We start from the raw sequence: 23,697 nt of genomic DNA, 5'->3' as shown, positions 1-23,697 counted from the left end.
AACAAGGGACACAGTCTGTGCTAGTAGACTCTGCACTCACCTGATACCCTGGTCGCCCATACAGCAGGGGGTACTGTGGGAGGATCACATCCAGCAAAGCCAGGTTCTCCTCCAGGGTGAAAGGCTGTGACCTCTCCACAGACCTTGACATGGTTCCAGGGAATCAGTAGCAGCAGCTGGGTCGTCGAATACAAAGATGTGCAGGCAAGTGCTCCCTCATGGGACCTGGCTGCCTTATATCTGCCTTGCTGGCCTGTTTCATGCACAGGAGTACAGAGTGATTGGCCACTCACATTTGCATCCTATGTTTCCTCCAATCCCTTCAAACCTAGCACAGTCAGTGGGTTCTTATTGTGTTTTTTTCTTGAGCATGATGTCAACTCCAGAACCACATTGCAACAAAGTAGATTTATTCAAACTGACTACTGCTGTGCACCTGCTTAAAAAAATTCAAACTTTAAACTTGGTCTCCATGACAACCAGCATGCATGTAGGCCTTTATACTTGTCCCTCATGTGTCCCCTATGTAATTTGGAGTTTCACACACAGGTACGGTGCGTCCCGGGGCCCTAGGGCACCACAAATGCATAGCAACGGCCCGTACAGGCGTGTGTACGGTCCGTATCACTATGGGTGTGCTTGCGTATGCGTACCCATAGTGAAAGTGATCGTACGCACGCGTGTACGGTCCGTATCACTATGGGTACACATACGCGAGAACACCCATAGTGATAGTGAGCGTACAGGCGTGTGTACGGTCCGTACCACTATGAGTACGCATACGCGAGAACACCCATAGTGAAAGTGATCGTACGCACGCGTGTACGGTCCGTATCACTATGGGTACACATACGCGAGAACGCCCATAGTGATAGTGAGCGTACAGGCGTGTGTACGGTCCGTACCACTATGGGTACACATACGCGAGAACACCCATAGTGATAGTGAGCGTACAGGCATGTGTACGGTCCGTACCACTATGAGTACGCATACGCGAGAACACCCATAGTGAAAGTGATCGTACGCATGCGTGTACGGTCCGTATCACTATGGGTACACATACGCGAGAACACCCATAGTGATAGTGAGCGTACAGGCGTGTGTACGGTCCGTACCACTATGAGTACGCATACGCGAGAACACCCATAGTGAAAGTGATCGTACGCACGCGTGTACGGTCCGTATCACTATGGGTACACATACGCGAGAACACCCATAGTGATAGTGAGCGTACAGGCGTGTGTACGGTCCGTACCACTATGAGTACGCATACGCGAGAACACCCATAGTGAAAGTGATCGTACGCACGCGTGTACGGTCCGTATCACTATGGGTACACATACGCGAGAACACCCATAGTGATAGTGAGCGTACAGGCGTGTGTACGGTCCGTACCACTATGGGTACACATACGCGAGAACACCCATAGTGATAGTGAGCATACAGGCGTGTGTACGGTCCGTACCACTATGAGTACGCATACGCGAGAACACCCATAGTGAAAGTGATCGTACGCATGCGTGTACGGTCCGTATCACTATGGGTACACATACGCGAGAACACCCATAGTGATAGTGAGCGTACAGGCGTGTGTACGGTCCGTACCACTATGAGTACGCATACGCGAGAACACCCATAGTGAAAGTGATCGTACGCACGCGTGTACGGTCCGTATCACTATGGGTGTTCTCGCGTATGCGTACTCATAGTGGTACAGACCGTACACACGCCTGTACGCTCACTATCACTATGGGTGTTCTCGCGTATGCGTACTCATAGTGGTACAGACCGTACACACGCCTGTACGCTCACTATCACTATGGGTGTTCTCGCGTATGCGTACTCATAGTGGTACGGACCGTAAACACGCCTGTACGCTCACTTTCACTATGGGTGTTCTTGCGTATGCGTACTCATAGTGGTACGGACCGTACACACGCCTGTACGCTCACTATCACTATGGGTGTTCTCGCGTATGCGTACTCATAGTGGTACGGACCGTACACACGTCTGTACGCTCACTATCACTATGGGTGTTCTCGCGTATGCGTACTCATAGTGGTACGGACCGTACACACGCCTGTACGCTCACTTTCACTATGGGTGTTCTCGCGTATGCGTTCCCATAGTGATACGGACCGTACACGCGTGCGTACGCTCACTATCACTATGGGTACACATACGGCAGCACTCCCATAGTGATAGGGAACATACACAGGCCCTCTGAGCGAAAGTACGGTGCCTTTCACACATCACAGTGGTGACAGGCAGCACACAGGAAGGAATAGGGCTGACATACTTGTCCATGGATGGACATCAAGGCATTGTCTGGGCAGTACTACATGTGTGGGGCACAGGTGTGAAAGGCTGTGATGTGGCACATTACTCCTGAGTCGAGAAGGCACCAGATGTATGAAGAGATGTGTACAGATGTTATGTGTGACGGTGCAATGTGTGCCAGGCATGCCCTTAACTCCTTTGACATGTGTGCATGTCGTACTGCACACTTGGGATGAGCGTCACTGGCATGGCACGGTCAACAACACACGCAAGTGTCCCCTGATGCCCGCTACAGGGGTTACCACACCAGACATGTCACTACCCACGGTGCACGATGTCATGTATGTGTGGGGGGTTCCCATTAGCCTGATGTTGGAGCTCCCTCAAAAGCATCAGCTGTTGCAGCAACCAACATGTGTCTGTGTGTAGGTGGACATAGCACACTGTTCCGCACACCAGGCCACATGTGGTATCGGATGTGAGGTGCGTATGTATGCATGGGACACGGAGTAGCGTAACAAGGACATGTCTGCATCCTCTCTATGAATGTGTGGTGAGTCATTACATGTACACCTTCATGGCAAGGTGTGTGGGCTGTCCAAGTGTAATGTCATGTGACCTGTGGCTCTAGTGTTCCGCTACCAGTCTCTGCAATCGACATCCTACTTCTGCTGATGTGTGGATGTATGTCACTCCTGTGTTGCGTCTGGCTGTTAACTTACACTGGGACACAGCTAATCCCATGCCATGGCATGTGGAGGTTCACAATCTCCGTGTGTAGCTGGGTCTTGGTAGGAGTGTCACTTGGCAGCCATACGTGTCCAGGGCATGTGGCACATACCTCACTCCGTATGTCGCATATGTGTATTAACAGATTAACATGTGCTCAGCACCAAAAAATTGTTGTTGTAGTGCACTCACTCTTCCTTGTCACTTCCAAATTACTGCAGAGCGCCGCCTCTTCCCCGAGCAATTCCAGACTTGGCTGACATGCGGGAGAATGACTGTATCTGGTGCTACCGCTTCCCCCAACCGTTGATTCTGGAGTTGACGGCGAGGCTGGCACCACACCTGCAACCGCTGCACAGGTATCCTACGGCACTGACACCCAAGCTGAAGGTAATGGCAGCCCTACATTTTCTTGCCACGGGTACCTTTCAAAATACCATAGCTCATGCTGGTGGCATGTCCCAGAGCACGTTCTGCCGTGTGCTGCATGATTTCTTAGAGGCCATGTTGCTTCACCTGGATAAGTTCATCCATTTCCCAACCCCTGAAATGTTGACTGGTGTCAAGCGTGGATTCTATGCCCTGGGAGGGATGCCCCATGTCATTGGGTCCATAGATGGGACACATGTGGCTTTGGTCCCACCACAGGCACAGGAGGTAGCGTACAGGAATCGCAAGCACTACCACTCCATCAATGCCCTTGTGGTGTGTCTGTTCAACATGGTGATTTCACATGCCTGTGCTCGTTTTTCAGGATCAGCACATGATGCCTACATCATGAGGCGTAGCAGGGTGCCTGAAATGATGACGCAGCTGCGCAACGAACGAGCATGTGTTGTTGGTGGGTACACTCTGTCTGTCCTGTATTTTGCGTAGACTTCCAGCACGACCGCTACTCCTGTCCTACTTATGTCCATGTGCTTTCCATGTAGGGGATGCTGGCGATCCCAATATGCCATGGCTGATCACACCTCTCCGCAACCCCATCACGCCGGCCCAGCTCCGCTACAACACCGCCCATGGCCGGACAAGGCAAGTGATAGAGAGACATTTGGCCTCCTGAAGAGCCGATTCCGATGCCTCCACAAGACCGGCGGCGCCCTCCCATATGCCCCGGCGAAGGTCTGCAAAATCTTCATGGTCTGCTGCATGCTGCACAACATGGCAGTTGAGAAAGCTGTGCCACTCATCCTGGATCAAGATGATCAGGACCATCCACCCGTGGAGGACCAAGGTCTTGGCAATGGGGCTAGTGATGTGGAGGATGTGGTTCCGCAAGAGGACATCCGGACTCGGCTCATACGCGACTTCTTTGCTTAGTGGTGAGTACCAGTGTCTGTGTGTGCATGCATTGGTCCCCGTGTGGCATGTGTTGCGATGTGTGTGTCCATCTGCATGTATGGCACGTGAGTCAGAGGTGTGTCTGGATGTGTCACTGGAGTGATGGTGCCAGTGATGTGTATTTCCCCAGTCATAATTGTGACCTAGCATGTTGTCATCCTTACATGTGTCGAGTACATGCACATGCAAGTGGCTGTGCTTTTTGTGGCTGACTTCTTGTGTGTGTCTCTTCCCCAGGTACTTGCGCATGCCGTCTTCTGGTTGCATTGTTGTGGCACTGCTATTCCTCATGGACACGTCATCGTGTGCTGACTCAGCGTTACACGCACGGACAAGTTTGGAAGTCTCCTCAGGGTAAGGGATGCATCAGGGGTGTATTGGGGGTGGCAGTTGTTTACGATGTGTGCACACTGTCCCTGTCGATGTTTGGTTCCTCTGCAGACATGTCGCATCACCATGGTACACATGACATGCAGCTGGGTACACCGGAATAGATGGTCAGACTTGTTGACAGTCATCAGTGATGGGATTGTGGAATGTGATGATGGCATCAATGTGTGTTACGCTGCCCTCGGACACATACGGTTTGCATTGGCTTGACATGGTGTGGGACTTCCACATCAGCGGATCAATGGTGTATGGCAGTCTCTCCATGAGCAGCAGGGGGTGTTTAGCTGTTAGCCGACACTTGTGTGCCAGTTCCATGGCTATCACGCATTTGTGCTGCAGAAGGGGGGTTCCAGTGTTGGACCCACATGTTACTCCACATGAACCGTTCATGTGTACTCCGAGTTGCCTCTGCAATCCCGAATACATGACTAATAAAGGTGTCCCTATGCCTCCAAGGTGCCTCTTCTCAGTCAATGCTGGTGTGTTGCCACGGTGCATCCGGCATGTCTGGCATGGTTTTCCGTGATAGTGGCTATGTGTCTATGTGTAGAGTGGCAAGATGCAAGCTGTTTGTGTGGGATTAGACTGTGTATTGTGCATGATGTCCATGACTGTGTGGGTATTGTGACATGTGCCATCCCAATGCATCCAACGTTGGCCAGGCCACCATTCTCTGCATCCACCTGACTCAAGCTTGCAGGACATGGTTCTGCCACCTGTCCACACATACCTGGGTGCCCCACAGGACACTCCACATGATCCCTGACCTCTGCGCATGGCTGTCGCTGTACTCAAAATGTCTGTCGGCACGGTTGTGCGGCCACCCCCTCAGCTGGTTGGGCCCATCACGGGTGTGTATGGTGCTCCATGTCTGTCTTGCCTAATACAATGTGACCCATGTGTGTCCTGTGCCAGACTCAGGCCCCAGGGTGTGGATGGTTGAAGTCAAATGAGAACTCAGGCATGGTTAGACTTTACAAGACACATGTAAGGTAATAATGCAAAAGGTAGGCATCTTCTCTTTATGGTGTAACTTTTTATTTTGGTTGGGGTACCGGGGGGGGGTATGACATGAGGGGCTTTCCGGGTGTGTGGAATCCAAAGTTCACTAGGGGAGTTGGTGTCCTTGCCATTGGAAATCCTCAGAGTCCATGCCACAGTCTTTGTCAACATTGGTCAGACAGTGACCAGCAAGTCCATGTGGCAGAGAATTTCTTTTGCTGCTGTGCTGCTGTTGGTCCAGTGGGCCAGGTGCCAGGCCAGGTGTCCTGGGAGATGGTGCTGTTGCGCTGACCCTCACGGTCTTTTCCGTGGACGACCCGCCCTCCTGCGGGTACCCTCAGAAGCAAGCCGTGATGATGTTTGGGATGCTCCGTCGGATGTCTCCTCCTCCTCCTCATCCCTCCCTGTGGGTGGTGATGTTCTACGCCTGCTGGCACAGGGAGGGTTGCCCATGTTGTCGGCTATCCGACGGAGTGTACTGTGAATTCCCGTGAACACCGTCACGAGCTCAGCCTGTCTGTCCTCCATCCGCCGTTGGTGTTGCAGTAGACAGGCATGTTGCTCCGCATGTTGCTGGGCCTGCTGGGTCTTGATCTCCTCGAGGATGGACACAACCTGGGCCATGCCCGTGGTGTCCTGCCGGTATGTGTCCAGGATGTTTTGGACATGGGAATATACCGGTTCCCCAGCCAACAGGTCAGGCTCGCGCCTCCGCCGTCCTCCACTCCCACCACCCCTGCCCACTTGCACCTGGCCTGCCCTTGTGGGCACATCGGGTCTCCGGGACCCCTGAGGGGTGGCATTGGCGTTGTCACCTGCCTCCTCCTGGGTGCCCGGTACACCGTGTCCCTCCTGGCCAGCCTGGCTGCATAGTGGTGGTGGGGCAGGGATCCTGGGTGTCTCCTGGGATGTGGCAGGAGTGGGGGTGGTGGTTGGACCAGTTGTACCTGACGCAGGTGCTGCAGGTCGTTGGACACCAGAGGGGCCAGGTTGGTCGGGGTCGGGTTCGTCCACAGAGTGGTGAGAGTCGTCGCTGCCGGTGGCTCCGTCATCCCGCCGAGCCGGGTCCTGTGAGTCTTCCCCCCCAGTGTTGGGGGGTGATCCAAGACGTTGACCTGTGTGTGAGAGAGACAATGTTAATTTTGTTCCATGCAACATCCATGTTTCATTGGTTTCTAAGTTGGCACATTTCCTCTGGGAATTTGGATATGTCTTGCATTCCACTCACAGTGCACTTGTGCATGGGTATGTCCCTTGGCCACAGCTTTTGCGACTTTACCTATGTGTGGCACAGTTTTACTTGCTGCATCAATTGGGACTGCAGTCAGCAGTGGAGTGGGCAGGTGTGGCGAGCCATGCATTGGCGCTTTCCGTGTTGCACTGTACGTGGGCACATGGAGTGGTTCCACACACTTAGATAATGCAGGTAGCTGTTGTTGTGCTTGTGCACAGGTTGTGACATGGCCCTGTGTTTTGCCATGGAGAAGAGGGGGGGTTCTGGCACTGGCCACCCTTGTCTACATGCACGCAGTCCACCTGCTGACGAGCAGACATTCCCACACCCCACAAGGCTGATTTGCTCTCCCTGTGTGTCCCTTTCTCGCTCCCTCTCTGTCCCCCTCTCCCTCCCTCTGTGTGTCAGCCTCCTCCCTCTGTCCGTCTCCCTGTGTCTCCCTCCCTCTCTGTCCCCCTCTCCCTCCCTCTGCGTGTCACCCTCTGTCACCTCAGCCCATCTTCCTGGGCACACACTGTTAGCAGATCTTTGAATGGCCCTTGGATTGTTGATGTGAGTTTGTTTCTGATCTGCAGGCACCCATTGGGTGTAGTGTCTGTGTCTGCGCTGCTGCTGTGGTGGTGTGTGCTGCCACTCTTTCACAGTGTTGGCTGTTCATTAGCTGCTGTCATGTGCAAGAACGTGCCGTCACCCCCATGTGTTAATGCAAGGCGTCCGCCATTTGCTGGCAAGTCTTTCCTGTGTGGGGACACACTGTTTGTCTGGCCGTGACCTAGGCCATATGGGCAGGGGGCATTGTTGTCTGCTTCTGAGTTGCACTATGTGATTTTTGTGGCCCACACTCCCGCCATCCGGCTTACCGTGTCTTGTGTTGGTGTTTTCTGTGACCTGTGACTTGGCATTGTCCAGCTGGGTGCATGGGGCATGGTGGCGCCAGTGGCATGTGCGTGTTCATGGAGTGTGGTTGAGTCATGCGATAGCTTGGGGTGGTTGCGTGCCTGTTTGTGAGTTTGGTTGTGGATGACGTTCCCCCATGTGAGGTGAGTTGTTTGTGTACTCACCCGGGTCTCGGAGTCCTTCTAATCCGTCCACTGCCACCACCGGCAGTATGGCCATCACCCTCTCCTCCCAGGGATGGTATTGTACGGGTCTGCGGGGCGGCCCTCCTCCAGTGACGTTGGCCTGGTTGTGTTCGTCGGTCATTTTGTCGGACCCTCCTCCGCAGATCGTACCACCTGGCTTGGCATTCCTGCCTGGTCCTTCTGGTGTCCGCAACAGCATTCACCGCATCGACAATCGTCTGCCACATGGCTGTTTTTTCAGAAATGCTGGTCTGTCTGACCAATGTTCCAAAGAGGTGTGGCTCGACAAGGACCTCCAACTCTCGGCTAGTGAACTTTGGATTCTTGTTAGTGGGCATGGTGAGGGGTGTGGGTGTGGATGGTGGGGGGGTGTGTGTGGATGGTTGTGGGTGTGTGGGTGTGGTTGTGCAGGTGTTTGTGTGAATGTGATGAGGGGGTGTTTGTGAAGGTGTGTGTGTGAAGGTGTGCAAGTGTAAGGTGTAGTTAAGGTTCTAGTATGGTGCTGTAGGTTGTCTGTGGGGTCTGGCAGCAGTGAGTCTGTTGCAAAGGCTCATGGTTTGTGTGTGTGGGCCCTTTTTATTGGTCCATTAGTGGGTGTGGCTGTGTTTGAAGTTTGGGTGGGTGTGTTATAAGGAGTGGTTGTGTTTTGGGCCTCTGTTTGGGATTTTGGCAGTTGCAGGTCAGTGAATGTGTTGTTTTTGTGCTTGTTGGACATGTTTTGTGGCTTTGTGCCATTCGAATGGTGTATTCTTGTGTTGTTTTGCTTTGTCCTGGTTGTGTACGTGCGTTTTTAACGTGTGTACGGTGTGTACTTTGGGCATTTTGCTGTACAGTGCTGTCCTTGTGTCTGGCTTGGTACGACTCGTACATGCGCGATGTTGTGTGAAGGTGCTGGTGTTGGGGCCTGGGGCGCGCTCCGTACTTAGAATGTTGGGGTGGGGGTACGCTCCATACGTTCGCGGGTGAGGGTACGGGTCGTACATACACGGTTGGGGTGGGGGGTACGGTACGTACATACACGGTTGGGGTGGGGGTACGCTCCATACGTACGCGGGTGAGGGTACGGGTCGTACATACACCGTTGGGGTGGGGGTACGGTATGTACATACGCGGTTGGGGTGGGGGTACGCTCCATACGTACGCGGGTGAGGGTACGGGTCGTACATACACGGTTGGGGTGGGGGTACGCTCCATACGTACGCGGGTGAGGGTACGGGTCGTACATACACGGTTGGGGTGGGGGTACGGTACGTACATACACGGTTGGGGTGGTGGTACGCTCCATATGTACGCGGGTGAGGGTACGGGTCGTACATACACGGTTGGGGTGGGGGTACGGTACGTACATACACGGTTGGGGTGGAGGTACGCTCCATACGTACGCGGGTGAGGGTACGGGTCGTACATACACGGTTGGGGTGGGGGTACGGTACGTACATACACGGTTGGGGTGGGGGTATGCTCCATACGTACGCGGGAGAGGGTACGGGTCGTACTTACACTGTTTAGGTGGGGGTACGCTCCATACGTACGCGGGTGAGGGTACGGGTCGTACCTACATACACGGTTGGGGTGAGGGTACGGGTCGTACATACACTGTTGGGGTGGGGGTATGCTCCATACGTACGCGGGTGAGGGTACGGGTCGTACTTACACTGTTGGGGTGGGGGGTACGCTCCATACATACGTGGGTGTGGGTACGGGCCGTACATACACGGTTGGGGTGGGGGTACGGTCCGTACGTACGCGGGTTAGGGTAAGGGTCGTACTTACACTGTTGGGGTGGGGGGTACGCTCCATACGTACGCGTGTGAGGGTACGGGTCGTACATACACGGTTGGGGTGGAGGTACGCTCCATGCATACGCGGGTGAGGGTACGGGTCGTACATACACGGTTGGGGTGAGGGTACGGGTCGTACATACACTGTTGGGGTGGGGGGTACGCTCCATACGTACGCGGGTGAGGGTACGGGTCGTACATACACTGTTGGGGTGGGGGTATGCTCCATACGTACGCGGGTGAGGGTACGGATCGTACATACACGGTTGGGGTGGGGGTACGGGTCGTACATACACGGTTGGGGTGGGGGTATGCTCCATACGTACGCGGGTGAGGGTACGGGTCGTACATACACGGTTGGGGTGGGGGTACGGGTCGTACATACACTGTTGGGGTGGGGGTACGCTCCATACGTACGCGGGTGAGGGTACGGGTCGTACATACACTGTTGGGTTGGGGGTACGCTCCATACGTACGTGGGTGAGGGTACGGATCGTACATACACGGTTGGGGTGGGGGTACGGGTCGTACATACACGGTTGGGGTGGGGGTACGCTCCATACGTACGCGGGTGAGGGTACGGATCGTACATACACGGTTGGGGTGGGGGTACGGGTAGTACATACACTGTTGGGGTGGGGGTACGCTCCATGCATACGCAGGTGAGGGTACGGATCGTACATACACGGTTGGGGTGGGGGGACTGGTCGTACATACACGGTTGGGGTGGGGGTACGCTCCATGCATTCACGGGTGGGGGTACATCTCGTACATACACGGGTGTACATACACGGGTGGGGATTGGACTCGTACATAGGAGGGCTGGGGGGAGTGTTGGGCGCGTATGCGGGTACATGTCTCCATGGTTGCTATGGGAGTTTGGTGCGGACGGTGTTTTTTCCATACGGTTGTAACATCGGACGCACGGGATGGATCGTGATTCCGCGGTCGGACTTCACTTTTCACATTTGTACGGTAAATCGTCCGAGGACGTGTCGGACACATTTTCCGACCCGAGGACGTGTGGGGAATAATTCCCAATGCGGTTCGTATGGACTTTTTACCATGCAAATCGTGATTGGCAGTTTGTACGGCACTTGTACGATTCGTACAGTAAAAAGACCAGATACGAGTCGTACGGGGAATTTTTTTACCGGATCCGGATCGGCACCTAGGTGTGGGTTAGGATTACAGACACAATCAAAATCTAATATGGAATGGTCAGTCACCCACAGGGAAAATATTCATCACATTAACTTTAATTCTTTCTCAGCTCTAAACCTATGTGTATGTCTCTTTCTGGCAGACTGTGAACTGTTATGCTTTGTCAGTAGGCTCCTGCCTACATACATTGGCTTCTTGGATCTAAACATCTTCTTGAGAATCATTTGGGTGGGGCTAGCAATCTGCGAATGACTCTGCGGAATTCGGAATTAAACTTGACAGACAAGAAGAGTTTCTCCTCTTCAAGGAAAGCCAATTCTGGAGAAAGTGTTTAGTATTAACAAGGCAATACCTGAAAGGTGGTAAAGAAAAGGTAAACTAAATTACAGGCATAATCTGTAAACTGGAAAAGACAAGGAAACCAAAATGGGTAAGGCCTGAAAAGACAAAACTATACAGTTAATAAATCATATGAAGGAAAGATGATGGTACAAACATAGCACAATAAACACACTATCAGCTATCAACACAACAAACAAGGGCAAGGTACACTGAAAACAGGAACTGGGCACAGGAAAAGCAGGACCAGATTCAAGAACAGGCAGACAACCGAACTAAGGGGCTCATTATGATGGCGGCAGGACTGCCACCGCGGGCCGGCAGTGGCAGTCCTTCTGCCATCACTGAGCATTTTACCCACTGTCAAATTGGGATGGTGGTGGGTATCGCAGCGGACGCAAAGTCTGTCCGCCGCTTTTCCGCCGGAGGCCATCGCACCGATTGCCTGGCAGACGGAAAAGGGCCACTAATATGGTGGCGGTGCCTAGCAGGCACCGTCCACCATATTATGATGTGCCCTGGAAGAGGCCTTTCCATGGAGGTGCTGCCGCCATGGAAAGGCTGGCAGGGATTGGGTTTGGGGACCCGTTGCGGTGTAGGCAGAGGGTGTAGGTACACTGGGGGGGTACCCATGGTACCACCCTACATTCCCATGCACAAGGTCACAGGCACTGGGTGGTGCCTGCCACGTTGTGCATGGAAGTGCACATCGTGGCATTTTGGCATTGCGAACGGTGATGCAGCCAGTAGCATTGTCCGCAATGTTAAAAGGCCAGGATGTATGGCGAGTGCATCCTAATTGGGCTGTGGGACCGCCGCACAACTGGCGGGCGGTCCCAGCACTGCTATGATGGCGGGTGGACTGATGTCCACCCGCCATCATAATGAGCCCCTTAGTCTGCAGGAATAAAAACACTGAAAGCCACAAAGGGGAAGCTACAAACAAACAAGGTGCAGGACTGAAAGAGGACAACAGGGTAAGGAACAAGAATCTAAGACTCAGAATCAGCATACTATCTATGGCAGGACATGGAGTGTGCAGACAGAATTAAAACCAGTTGTAAAAAATGAGACAGGGTGGCAGCAACAAAGAACAAGGATAAGGGAGGCCAAGCAACAAAGGGGGGTGGGGGTAAGGGTCGCCTGAAACAAATGGAAACCAAGGTACAACTTAGCATTTAACAAGCCTGGACTCAAAGCAGCAAGGCAGAACTGGAACAAGTAGGGCTTGAGCAGAAAAGTAGTGAGCCGCTGCAAACTCAGCATCCAGGGCAGAAATAGCTGAAGGCAAGTGGGGGAGCAAAGGTCTGGTGGGGAGGAGCACTGGTGCAGATAGTGAGCCAGGTGTGAATTATAAATCAGGTACAAGGAACCGCCAATAAAGGGAAAGCAGCAGAGGAAATTGGAGGAGGGAAGACTAAGGAAACCAGCAGGCATACAGAGCGGTACAGGGAAATCAGCAACAGAGTGCGGAATGGAGTAGAGCATATGACAAGTGAAGAACACAAGTCTGAATGAATTAGTGCATCTGTAGGAGTCAGGAATTATGACGCAAAACCGAATAACACTACTGGGATATGATCGGGGAAGGCTTGGCAACAAGACTACATGTACCACGAGGCAGTAGGATGGTAACTGAGAAACCCGGTTTGGATTGCAATGTGGAGCAAGGTGTGCCTTGTATTGGTGAATGTACTTGCGTGGTCAAGTCTAATGACTGGATCTCATAGGGCCTTCTTGAGCGGCACCTAATGGCTAAATAACAGAATCCTGTCAACAATTCACAAACCTAAGGCCGGAGACATCTGCCACCCCTCTACTACATTTTTGGTGCAGAGATCTATGGTACAGTGGTAGAGATATTTGCATACTTTGGTAAATATTTTAGTAGTAAATGTGGGAGGGATCAGTGGGTGTGGGGGAACATGAAGAATAATTACTGCTAAATGGGAGGGGTCTGGGAGGGACATGCTAACACAGAAACACACACCCACAAAAAAGTAAGACAATTGAAATTCACACTTCTAAATTTACTACAGGCTTAAAGGTATCACAACAGGCTCAAATGCACCACATATGGTCAATCACTGGTATTGCAAAACGCTCAAACAGAAAACACAGGCGAAACAGATTAAAATAACATCCCTTAGTAACGAATACTAACCACATTAAATTAGTTTGACATTTTTAATTTTATATATCATGTGGCATAAATTATAAATAATTATTTTTGTAAATGTAATAATAAACAATGTAACTTTTGTAAATATGTAAAAGTTGTTATATTAATTAAATATATACATTTATTAAATAGAAATAAAAAAGGTAGGTATTTGTTTTCGAAATAGTGTTTTAAACATTAGTGTGTATACATTCAATTAATATTGTTAAAATATTTTATTATTTGATTTGATTTGCGTATGTGCCGGAAGCAACATCACAAATAGATAGAAGTCATGGCACCACTGATGCCATATTTTCCACATCCCTCTGAGGTTATGGAGAAAGCAGACAGAAAAAAAGGGTGACAGACATGCATACAAAGGTTGGAAACTCCGTTCATCCTCTAGTGGGAAAGTAGGTGGATGTATGGAATCGGCAGGAGTAGTAATCAAGATCAGAAAGAACAATACTGAAGGTAGGCAACTTGTTCTTCTAACAAATATTGGATCCAGCAGATTCATTTTTAAACCTGTCCCACTGCAGCTTTCTGGCTGGATAGTGAGAAATATGAATGAAATAAATCTACAGAAATGTTTGCAAAGTGGCCCAGCCAAATTGGGAAAAAGATCCAAGATAATCATCTAAAAAATAGTGATTCACAAAATAAAGCAGCAGCCCAGATTGCTGCTTCCAGATCAAAAATACCCCTGGGTAAGTCTGAATGAGAATGAAGCTCTTCAGGAGGAAACTATAGTGTTTAATACAGAAAGATATCCAGTGGGATCAACATTGCTTTGCATCCATCTTCTCCTTAAATGGTCCCTGATATGCCACAGAAACATTATCTGCTAGCCTAAATCCTAAAGATTTATGAATATAATGGCTCAGGGCTTGCCAAGGATGTAACCTGTGCTAACTTTTTTCCTTCTTAGGAAGGTGTGGAGGAGGATCAAAAGATGGTTAGATAACACCTGGGATAAATGTAACTCTGATATCACCTTAGGCAGTAAAAATGGCTTCACTCTAAAAGCAACTCGGTCTTTTGAAAAATTGTGAAAGGAGGAGAAGCAGAGAGGCCTTGAAAAAAAAAAAAAATGCCCCTGATGATCTTGGAGTTTTATCCCAAGAATGAGGTATTATGGTGCCGATTCGGATCCTGGAGAAACCGGGTACGAACCGTCGGTCGGAGTGTTTTCTCCGTCCGACTCGTACCCGGGGAAAAAACATTACAAACATGCAAGTACGATTCGCACGGAAACACCATTTCTGTACGAACCGTAAAAAACACCGACTGACAAAAATATCCATACAAATGTGATCTGGTAAAGCGCCCACGTGACGTCGGGACGCATTCCGGCTGCGTTTCACGAACCAGGAAGTACGATTCGAGCCGACAGCAGTCCGGACGGCAATATTTTTACGGCACCCAAAAAGTGGCGGAAAAGCTAAGTACGCCGCGATGCCAGCGGAATAGGGGGCCCGGTACGCGCCGTACCCCCCCAGCCCCCGTAGTACACCCCGAACACCCCCCAGCCCCCGCATGTACGCGCTGTCCCCCCCCAGCCCCCGCATGTACGCCCCGAACACCCCCCCCAGCCCCCGCATGTACGCGCCGTCCCCCCAGCCCCCGCATGTACGCGCCGTCCCCCCCCAGCCCCCGCATGTACGCGCCGAACCCCCACCCATGTACGTACACCAGTGTACGTACGAACCGTACCCCCACCCGTGTATATACACCAGTGTACGTACGCACCGTACCCCCACCCGTGTATGTACGGCGCGAACGCCAGGGTTCGCACCGTACATACACGGGTGGGGTTACGGTGCGTACGTACACTGGTGTACATACACGGGTGGGGGTACGGTCCGTACGTACACGGGTGTACGTACACGGGTGGGGGTTCGGCGCATACATGCAGGGGCTGGGGGGGGACGGCGCGTACATGCGGGGGCTGGGGGGGGCGGCGCGTACATGCGGGGGCTGGGGGGGACGGCACGTACATGCGGGGGCTGGGGGGTGTTCGGCGCGTATGCAGGCACATGTCTTCATGGTTGCTATGGGAGTTCGGTCCGGACGGTGTTTCTTCCATACGGTTGTAAAATCGAAAGGACGGGACTGATCGTACTTGCGCGGTCGGACTTCATTTTTCCGATTCGTACGGTAAATCGTCCGGGGATGTGTCGGACACTTTTTCCGACCCGAGGACGTGTGGGGGAATTTTCCCAATGCGATTCGTATGGACTTTTTCCCATGCGAATCGTACTTGCCAGTTTGTACGGTACTTGTACGATTCGTACGGAAAAAAATCCGGATACGATTCGTACGGGGAAAATGTTTCCAGGATCGGAATCGGCACCTATGTTGTTTTTTCTGCTTGGGACTGTAATACCTTGCACTGCAGTCGTGGTCAGGGAAGAAAGTCTTCCTGATGCTGTTATGCCAGTGTTTCTCTAGCAATAGGCCCAACAGCAGGATGTTTCATATTGTGGTGCCAATGAGGTGTTGCCTTTGGAAACTCAGGCTGCCGTTACGAGTCTTGGAATTTTACAGATACCAGCCCCAGGCTATCCCTACAGTAAAATGAGCTCCACTCATAGGGGCGATTATGTTGGCGGGCTGATCGCCACTGCCTGCATGGCAGTGGCGATCCGCCCACTAACATTCACCTCGGAAAGACCGTCCGCCGGTCGACGAGTCGACCGGGCAGAAAAGGGGCTTGACATGGTTGCAGACACCGCCATCCATATTAAGATGCAGGCGGTCACTAGACTTTCCATGGCGGCATTGCCACCATGGAAAGGCTCGCTGACTTTGCTTGGGCCCCCAGGGTGTTGGGGGGGTGGGGGTGCACATAGGGGGGTTCCTATGGTACCCCCCTGCATTTGCATGCACAAGGTGGCAGGCAGCGCGCGCTGCCTGCCACGTTGTGCATGCAAATGCACAACATGCCTTTTTTTACATTGCGGCGGGTGCTGCTGACAGCACCGCCCGCCGCAATGTGAAAAATGCGGGATGCGCCCACCAGTTTGGCGGGCGCATCCTAATTTCACTCGTGGGACAGCCGCACTTATGACGGGCGGTCCCTTTTACCGTTACGGTGTCCGCCCGCCATCCCAATGGACCCCATAATGAGGACCTTAGCAGTGTTCCCTTCTCCACATGAGATGTGGAAATCGAGAGGTAGCGGGTCAGGAAATTAAATAATATTTGACCATTCTCCATAAGTGTCTAGCTCTAAATGAGACCCTAAATCATTTACCTTTAGCCAGAAGAAGCTAGGTCTAAGATAAGTGTCCCATGCATTGAAATGCTGAGCCATAACAGTACACCTCCTTCCAAATGTACAATATTTAAATATTAAAAGTAGACAAAGTAAACCTTGGAGTCACTGTGAGTTCAGAAGAGTTCCCATGCTCGTGTGCATATTGTCTGCCTCCTAGCCCATCTCTCCTAAAAATAAATGTGCATGTGGGCAGACGGACAAAATCATCTTCCTTCTCTCAATGGTGCTGTATCAAAGTGCTTCCAACAAACTAGACTTGTCCAAATATCCTGTAATGGGTGCCTCTGACTACTTAACACATGCAGAGAAAAGAGTTTGCTTCAAAGAGGTTATCAAGTGCCTCAGTTCTCCGAGCACCACTCAGTGACAAATATGTGCAGTGTATACACTTCTCCTGTGGTGCATACAAACTGATTACATGTACTCTCTGGTTGAAATGTGGCTTTCTGAAGTTGTTGTCTTTTGGTCCCTTTACCCTCTTTCCAGTGACATCAGGAAGGGGAACTGAGGAGATAGTATAACCCACTGCATCCCTAAACAATGGAATAGCACCAAAATGTTTGAATCAAGTGGTTGTCTCTATACTCTTGAAAAAACATATGGTTGATCCTGTAGTTCTCTCGCACTGAGGACATATCTCAAACCTATCCTATTCTAGGAAAGTGTTGCTAGAGGAAGTCCCAAAACAACACATTGAATAAATGAAACCTCACCAGCAGACCTTTGAGGAGGATGGAAATTGCAATAGCCAGCATTAGAAAAGCTTTTCTTTCAACCGTTCAAAAAGACTGTCAAGCACCTCGGATTCTCCTGTATCTAACTACAGATTATAATATGGCAGAATATGGAATCCTACCAAAAATGGCTCAAGGACTGGATTAAGATTGCAGGCACAACACTGAATGGGATTTAATCACTCAGTGTCAACTAATAAAGATATAGTGCAGCGAGTCTAGAAGTATACCACCATACAAGTGAGACACAAGTCTCCATGGAACATCAAAAAGATTGATGGCAGATGGTCAGACTCCTCTTTTGTGTAGCAGATATGAAAACAGTCGACTGAACATATTTCATTGCTCAGAAGCCTATCAAACTATACAAAACCGAAAAAGTAGCACTTTTCAACCAATATATGAACATGACAGTGCCTTATTCTTTGTTTACAATGTCCTACGACGTGGCTAAAACAGAGCCTGTTGTCCTTATACAAAAAAACGAAATAAATAAACAAACACAGTCAGTGCTACAAATAAATAAACAAACATAATCAGTGCTACAAAAAGCGAAAAAGACAAGATAAATGAAATAGTACCTTATCAGGCTGGTGAGCTGCAGCACCATTCTTAGGTAAACTCATGCCAGATTGTATATTCTTACTAAATCCTTCGTCGATGGATATTGTCTTGATGTTTGCTCCCATATTTTTAACTTTACAGCTCTTCTGATGAACAAGAAGGCGGTCCGGTGCAAAGGATCTACCACAGTTTGGACACTGAACCAGCTGACCCTTGAAGCTCTGCCAAGCTGCTTCATTCTGCTCCTTGGTGTTAATTTCTCCAGACTGAGCCAATTTAGGTTTCTGAGGAACAGGTCGACGGAGTTCTTTTGGTAGGTCTTTATTTTCAACTTTCCATTTTTCAAGGCACTTTGGCTCATGGATAGGAAGAGATTTAGAACCAAATTCCCTTCCACAAATGTAACAAACAAGAGTTTTAGGTTTTAATGGAACTTTCTGAGAACTGTAGAGATTCTGTGCACTGGAATTATCTTGCGAAGTGTTAGTACTCCTTGATGACATTGCTTCGGAGACAGAATTGCAACCCGACTTTGAAGTCATAGGTTTACAACTTCTCTTGTGCACAAGGAGGCGATCTGGAAGAAATGTGCGACCACAGTTCTGGCAAGACAACAGTTGAGCTTTGGAACTTTCCCAAGCAGCTTCATTTTCAGCACTAACACTGTGTGAGCCATCAGTAGATGGCTCTGGTTTCTTTGGTGACTTTCTTCTTAGATGCTTTGGTAAACTTTCATTCTCCATATGCCATTTTTCCAGGCATTTAGGCTCATGAATTGCAATGGACTGAGATCCAAATTCTCTACCACAAATGTAGCACACTCTGAATCCAGGTCGCTTTGGTGGTATGACTGGCCGATTTGTCTGATTTTGTGACATTGTGTTTGTGCTTGACCGTTTTGATAATATCGCTGTTCCTGGTCTTTTTTGTCTGCACCTGCTTTTAACTGACAATTCTGAAGGGGCAATTTCTGCCTTTGTGTTGTGGAGATTTGATGTAGTAGATGAGGTTGTTGGTTTGGATGGAAAATTAAAGCCCACATCAGCTGAGGCTGTTGTGAGATTATATTTGACTAATCTACCTTTCTTTGCAAATCTGTCCATTTAAAAATTGATCCAATAGGATCCCATGAGCTGTACGTGGAACTCCTAATGACCTCTATTTGGTCTGCGTGTTATGAAACATTGTTCCATTAAAAGTTACTGATCTCTCCTCATGGGTAAAAATGTGAGGGTAATCGAGGCAGGTCATTTTCTTTAAAGGCAGATGCCATAAAATACAGAAAGTCCTGAGCGAGGTATTCAATCAGAATATGACATTTTTACCTAGAAGGTAATGAACAAAGAGAAATAATTAAAAATAATATTGTCTCCTTAAAAGTGGTATGGCCAATCAAGAAGCACTGCTCACCAGAAGGACATTTTTGGGTAACAAAACCATTCAATAATATATAACTTAACTATTCTGAGTAATTTGCTTTACCCCTAAATACCTGTATGCATCCCTTGAACAAGTTATTTGTTCCATTTATGTTATATTATTTTATGTTTATAACATTTAGGATGCACAAAACACACCAAAAGGTCTCTTGGCACTTGTGACTAACCATCTTTGGAAGATGAAGAGAAGCAATTTATAAGAAAGAATAGTTTTAATTTTTTTCCTAGAAAGAGTATGGGACAAGATGATTTTTTATCTCTATTGTAAGGAGTTCTACAGATGAGGTGCAGTAACTGAATTTTTTTTCAATGGGGATTGCTTGATTAGAAAAGCAAAGGAAGAACTTAAGAAACTTGTTGAGATTTTGTTTTCAGAAAGTCAGGAGAGTGCTCGTACAACTCAGAAACTTGCTCGTACAAACATTTGTGCACACTGCAGTATTTTAAAGGACATTTTACTCTTACAGGAAGCCAGTGAAGATGGCTAAAAAAACGGGAGGTGGACCAGTTACTCATCCCTGCATGCTAACATTTCAAACTAGGAAATGGGAGGTTTTGAAAACAAATACCAGGGGAAAGATTTTTCCTAATTGTCTTACACTGAAGCAGATGCAATTTTAGTTGGGAGATACCTAAAATAAAGCCATTTTTGCCCTCAAAATTCGGGTCTATTAGCATGTTTGCTGATCTAGTCATAGCACTTGGTTTTTAATGCATTCTAGGTTAAGCAAGGCTAGAACAGGACAAAGCTTACACATCCAGAAAAGCAGGAACAGACTATGTACAGACCTGGTTACTATCCAAAATCAAGCCATGGCTCTTCACGACATTTTAGATCTTGGGAAAGGTCAAAGAGAATCAAGAGAAAAATAGGATGACCACAATAAAGGGCCATTGCCGCAGACAAGTTGCTTGTTTTGTCAATATTTATTTGGAGCCAGATATGGTCCATCCAGGACTTGGTTTTACATAGCTAATCTGATAGAGTATTTGAGGCTGAGGCTCCACTTAATTTAAATCATTAGCTGTGTTTTATCAGCCTAAGTATAGAATCTACAGACGAAGGAACCATAAGGTTTCATGAGTGGCAGCATGCAAATATTAAATAGACAGGGAGAAATTATAGACCCTATGGAACACCAGTGGAAATGGTAATTAAGAACTATTATGCTGCCTAAGAGGACTTAATGAGAGCTGTTCTCTGGAAAACAGGAGAATCATGCCAATATAATACCATTAGGTCTCCTTAATACCATTAGGTCTCCAACGTTTTAATCTGGAAGCCATATGATATGATCCACGGTGTCAAATGATGCTGACAAGTCTGGGAGAGTATGGACAACTGTGGTGAAATCATCTGTGGCTCTCCAAAAGACAAGCTAAAAGAGCAGATTCAGTACTTTTATTAGGATGCAAGACTACCTGAGCATCATCTAATAAATTGTTAGTCTCTCAGAAGGTGGCCTGTTGACTAGCTACATCACTTACAAAGATTTTAGTGATGATGGGAAGCAAAGTAATAGGGTGATAGTTAGAATGTACTCCAAGATCAAGAAAGGGTTTTTAAGAATCATCCGGACTATACTTAGTTTTAGTTCAGTGGTCATAATCCCAGAGGTAAGCGAAAGGTTGACAATTTACAGTATAGCTTAGTTTATGGAAGGTGGCTCCATCTGTACAATGTGAAAAGGAATTGCATTTGATGGGGCACAGGGCTTATATTTCTTAATAAGGCTGCTAATATCATCAGACGTAACTGGAGTGTATTTGTTTAGACCAACAGAGAATGAGCATAACTAGGTTGGCTGGAGAGATCTAAAGACTAGGTTTCAATAGATCAACGAATGGCCAGAAATAAAAGAAAAGTTCCAAAAGGACTCATTCAAACGTATTTTTTTTATTTATGTCTGTTATTACACAGTTACTTTAGAAAACCCTGGGTTTTTTTTCCAGATCGATGAACGGTCATAATTTTGTCATTGAAATATTGTGTCAGAGAATTGTTGAGTAAGTATTGTTGTAGCTGGAGCATCGACCAACTCTCTTATTATTTTAAAGTTTATCTGTTCGGTTGTTGTAGTATGAAGAGCATGTACTATGGATGGAAATTTTATATGCAGCTAGTTTAATTTCATATTGAACTTTACATTCCTCTTAATATTTTGTTTGCAATTTACATTCGGCCCGTCTCACTTGTAGGTTAAGTCTCTAGAAATTCTGATTGAGCCAGGGAGAATAGTTGTTTTACGGTTTTGTTGATCAGCTATGAATGCAGTCCAATTAAGGAATTTGGATGCATGGCTGAAAAGTAAGAAGAGTTTTCAAAGTATTGTTTAGTTGATTTAACATAACGTTATACCATTCCATGTATGATTTATTCAAATTTTGGCCAGACAAAGTAATGCCAGAATTTGTAACCTCAAAAGGGATTAAATAATGACCTACCTAGATCAAAGGTAAAATGGAAACTGAGTAATCAGATCAGTAGAGGCCCACATTATATTCAATTTGTGGTTTGTAGAATGAGTTGGAGCATTACCAAAATGGGTGAGAATGCAGTCTCAAATGTGGGTTATACATTTATTAGCAATAGTGTCTTCTTTAGCTACAAAATGAAAGTTAGGATGTATCAGGCATTTATTGTTACTGCTGCTAGAAAACACCAGAAGATTTAAAAAAAACAATGGCAGAAATGCTATACGAGATATCAGGGAACGGTATATGAGCGTTAGAGTTAAAGGGAACTTGTCAGAAATCGATAAATATGTAATAAGTGTATCTGCTTCAGCTATTGATACAAGTGGCAGTTGAGTTTTAGGAAAAAGTAATACTGAGGAATAAAATCTAGCACCTTACTAGCTGTGCTGTCTTGAAGCCAGGTTTCAGTAATAAGAAATAGATCACAGTTGTTTATACTTAAAATGTCGAAAGTGGATGTTTGGCCCAGGAACGGGCGTTAATGAATACACATTTTAAGTAGGGAGTGTTCAAGGCGTTATGATAATGGCGCCTCTACACATAATTCATAGTGAATACAGTGCTAAACGAAAGTCTTGTTTACAGAATCCTTTCACCCAATATGGCTGAAAAAAGTAGAGAGGAAAGGAATCCTAAGGTGGTGGAACGAGAGAGATTATAGGGAGTCACTTAACAACCACAAGTAAAGTGACAAATGGAGAATAAAAAAAGAGTCAAAAAAGGCAGAATAAAGAGTAGGAACTAATAGAAGACCTGTAATCAGAACAGCGGAAAAAAAACATACAATAGCACAGGAACAAGCACAAAATCAGAGCAACAGGAAATAGTACCCTGAAGACAGACAATAAAAAGACTGGTAAATATGGAACAACGTGTTAGCAGTGGATCAATGTGGAAGGTTGTTCTACCTCTACAAACTCTTTTTCAACTCTGAACACAGGTTAATATATCCATCAATGGCCTCAGTGTTTTGTATCCTAAGCAATACTGCCTTCTAATTCAAAATCACAGAGCATCTCCTTTCCACCAAAATGCCTGACTCCTTCATCACTTTCCCTAAAAAAAGTACTGACTCCTTCATCACTTTCCCTATTTCTATCTTTCTTTAAATCATCACCTATACTCAGTTACAGAGCTAAAGTATCATCAATGATAAAATCATTTATTACACAGGAAACTTTGTAATTTTAATATCTGCTCTGTTAAGGTCACTCAATGCATCTTTAACACATCCATAAAAGTGATTCACATCGTGCTGCTCATAGCTGGAGAATTTATGTTTCAACAGTGCACTCCTGCTTATTACATAATTCTAGCTCAAGATACAAAGTTCTGTATACGTATACAACACGCCACTAATACACAAGCATACATTCCATAAATCAATATCGCTATCTATCATGTAGAGTGGTGGGAGAAGTCGCACCTAGGTCTGAATAGGGCTGTGAATGCCTTCCACAATGCTGGCTCCACCTCCTGTGGTGCGTATGATGTCCCTGGCCCACACTGTAAAAGGAAAGAAGGAGTCCTGTAAACAAAGTGCTCCAGGACTGCACAGAACTGGTTTGGGCTAGGTACAGGCCCCTATACCTTCAGAGGACAAAGGATTTAGTAGTATAAATATGGGGAGCTAGACCCCAAGACTTCAGATCACTTCTGGAACAACAAGACAAGCCTCTGCCAAGGAGAAGAA

At 48.0% G+C, this 23,697-nt stretch overlaps 1 protein-coding gene across 1 annotated transcript in view; it reads right to left on the bottom strand.

The window, feature by feature from the left end:
• Positions 1-23,697, bottom strand: part of LOC146865805 (zinc finger protein 474-like) — a 290,824-nt gene that overhangs the window by 247,487 nt on the left and 19,640 nt on the right. The window contains exon 2 of the mRNA XM_085632666.1: positions 18,105-19,412. Within this exon, the coding sequence (XP_085488792.1) occupies positions 18,105-19,190 (1,086 nt within the window). The 5' untranslated portion in view covers positions 19,191-19,412. The remainder of the gene's footprint in view (positions 1-18,104; positions 19,413-23,697) is intronic.

The sequence above is a fragment of the Triturus cristatus genome, chromosome 2_1 (genome assembly GCF_964204655.1).
Source record: "Triturus cristatus chromosome 2_1, aTriCri1.1, whole genome shotgun sequence".
NCBI lineage: Eukaryota > Metazoa > Chordata > Amphibia > Caudata > Salamandridae > Triturus > Triturus cristatus.
This window is presented reverse-complemented; position numbering and strand designations above follow the sequence as displayed.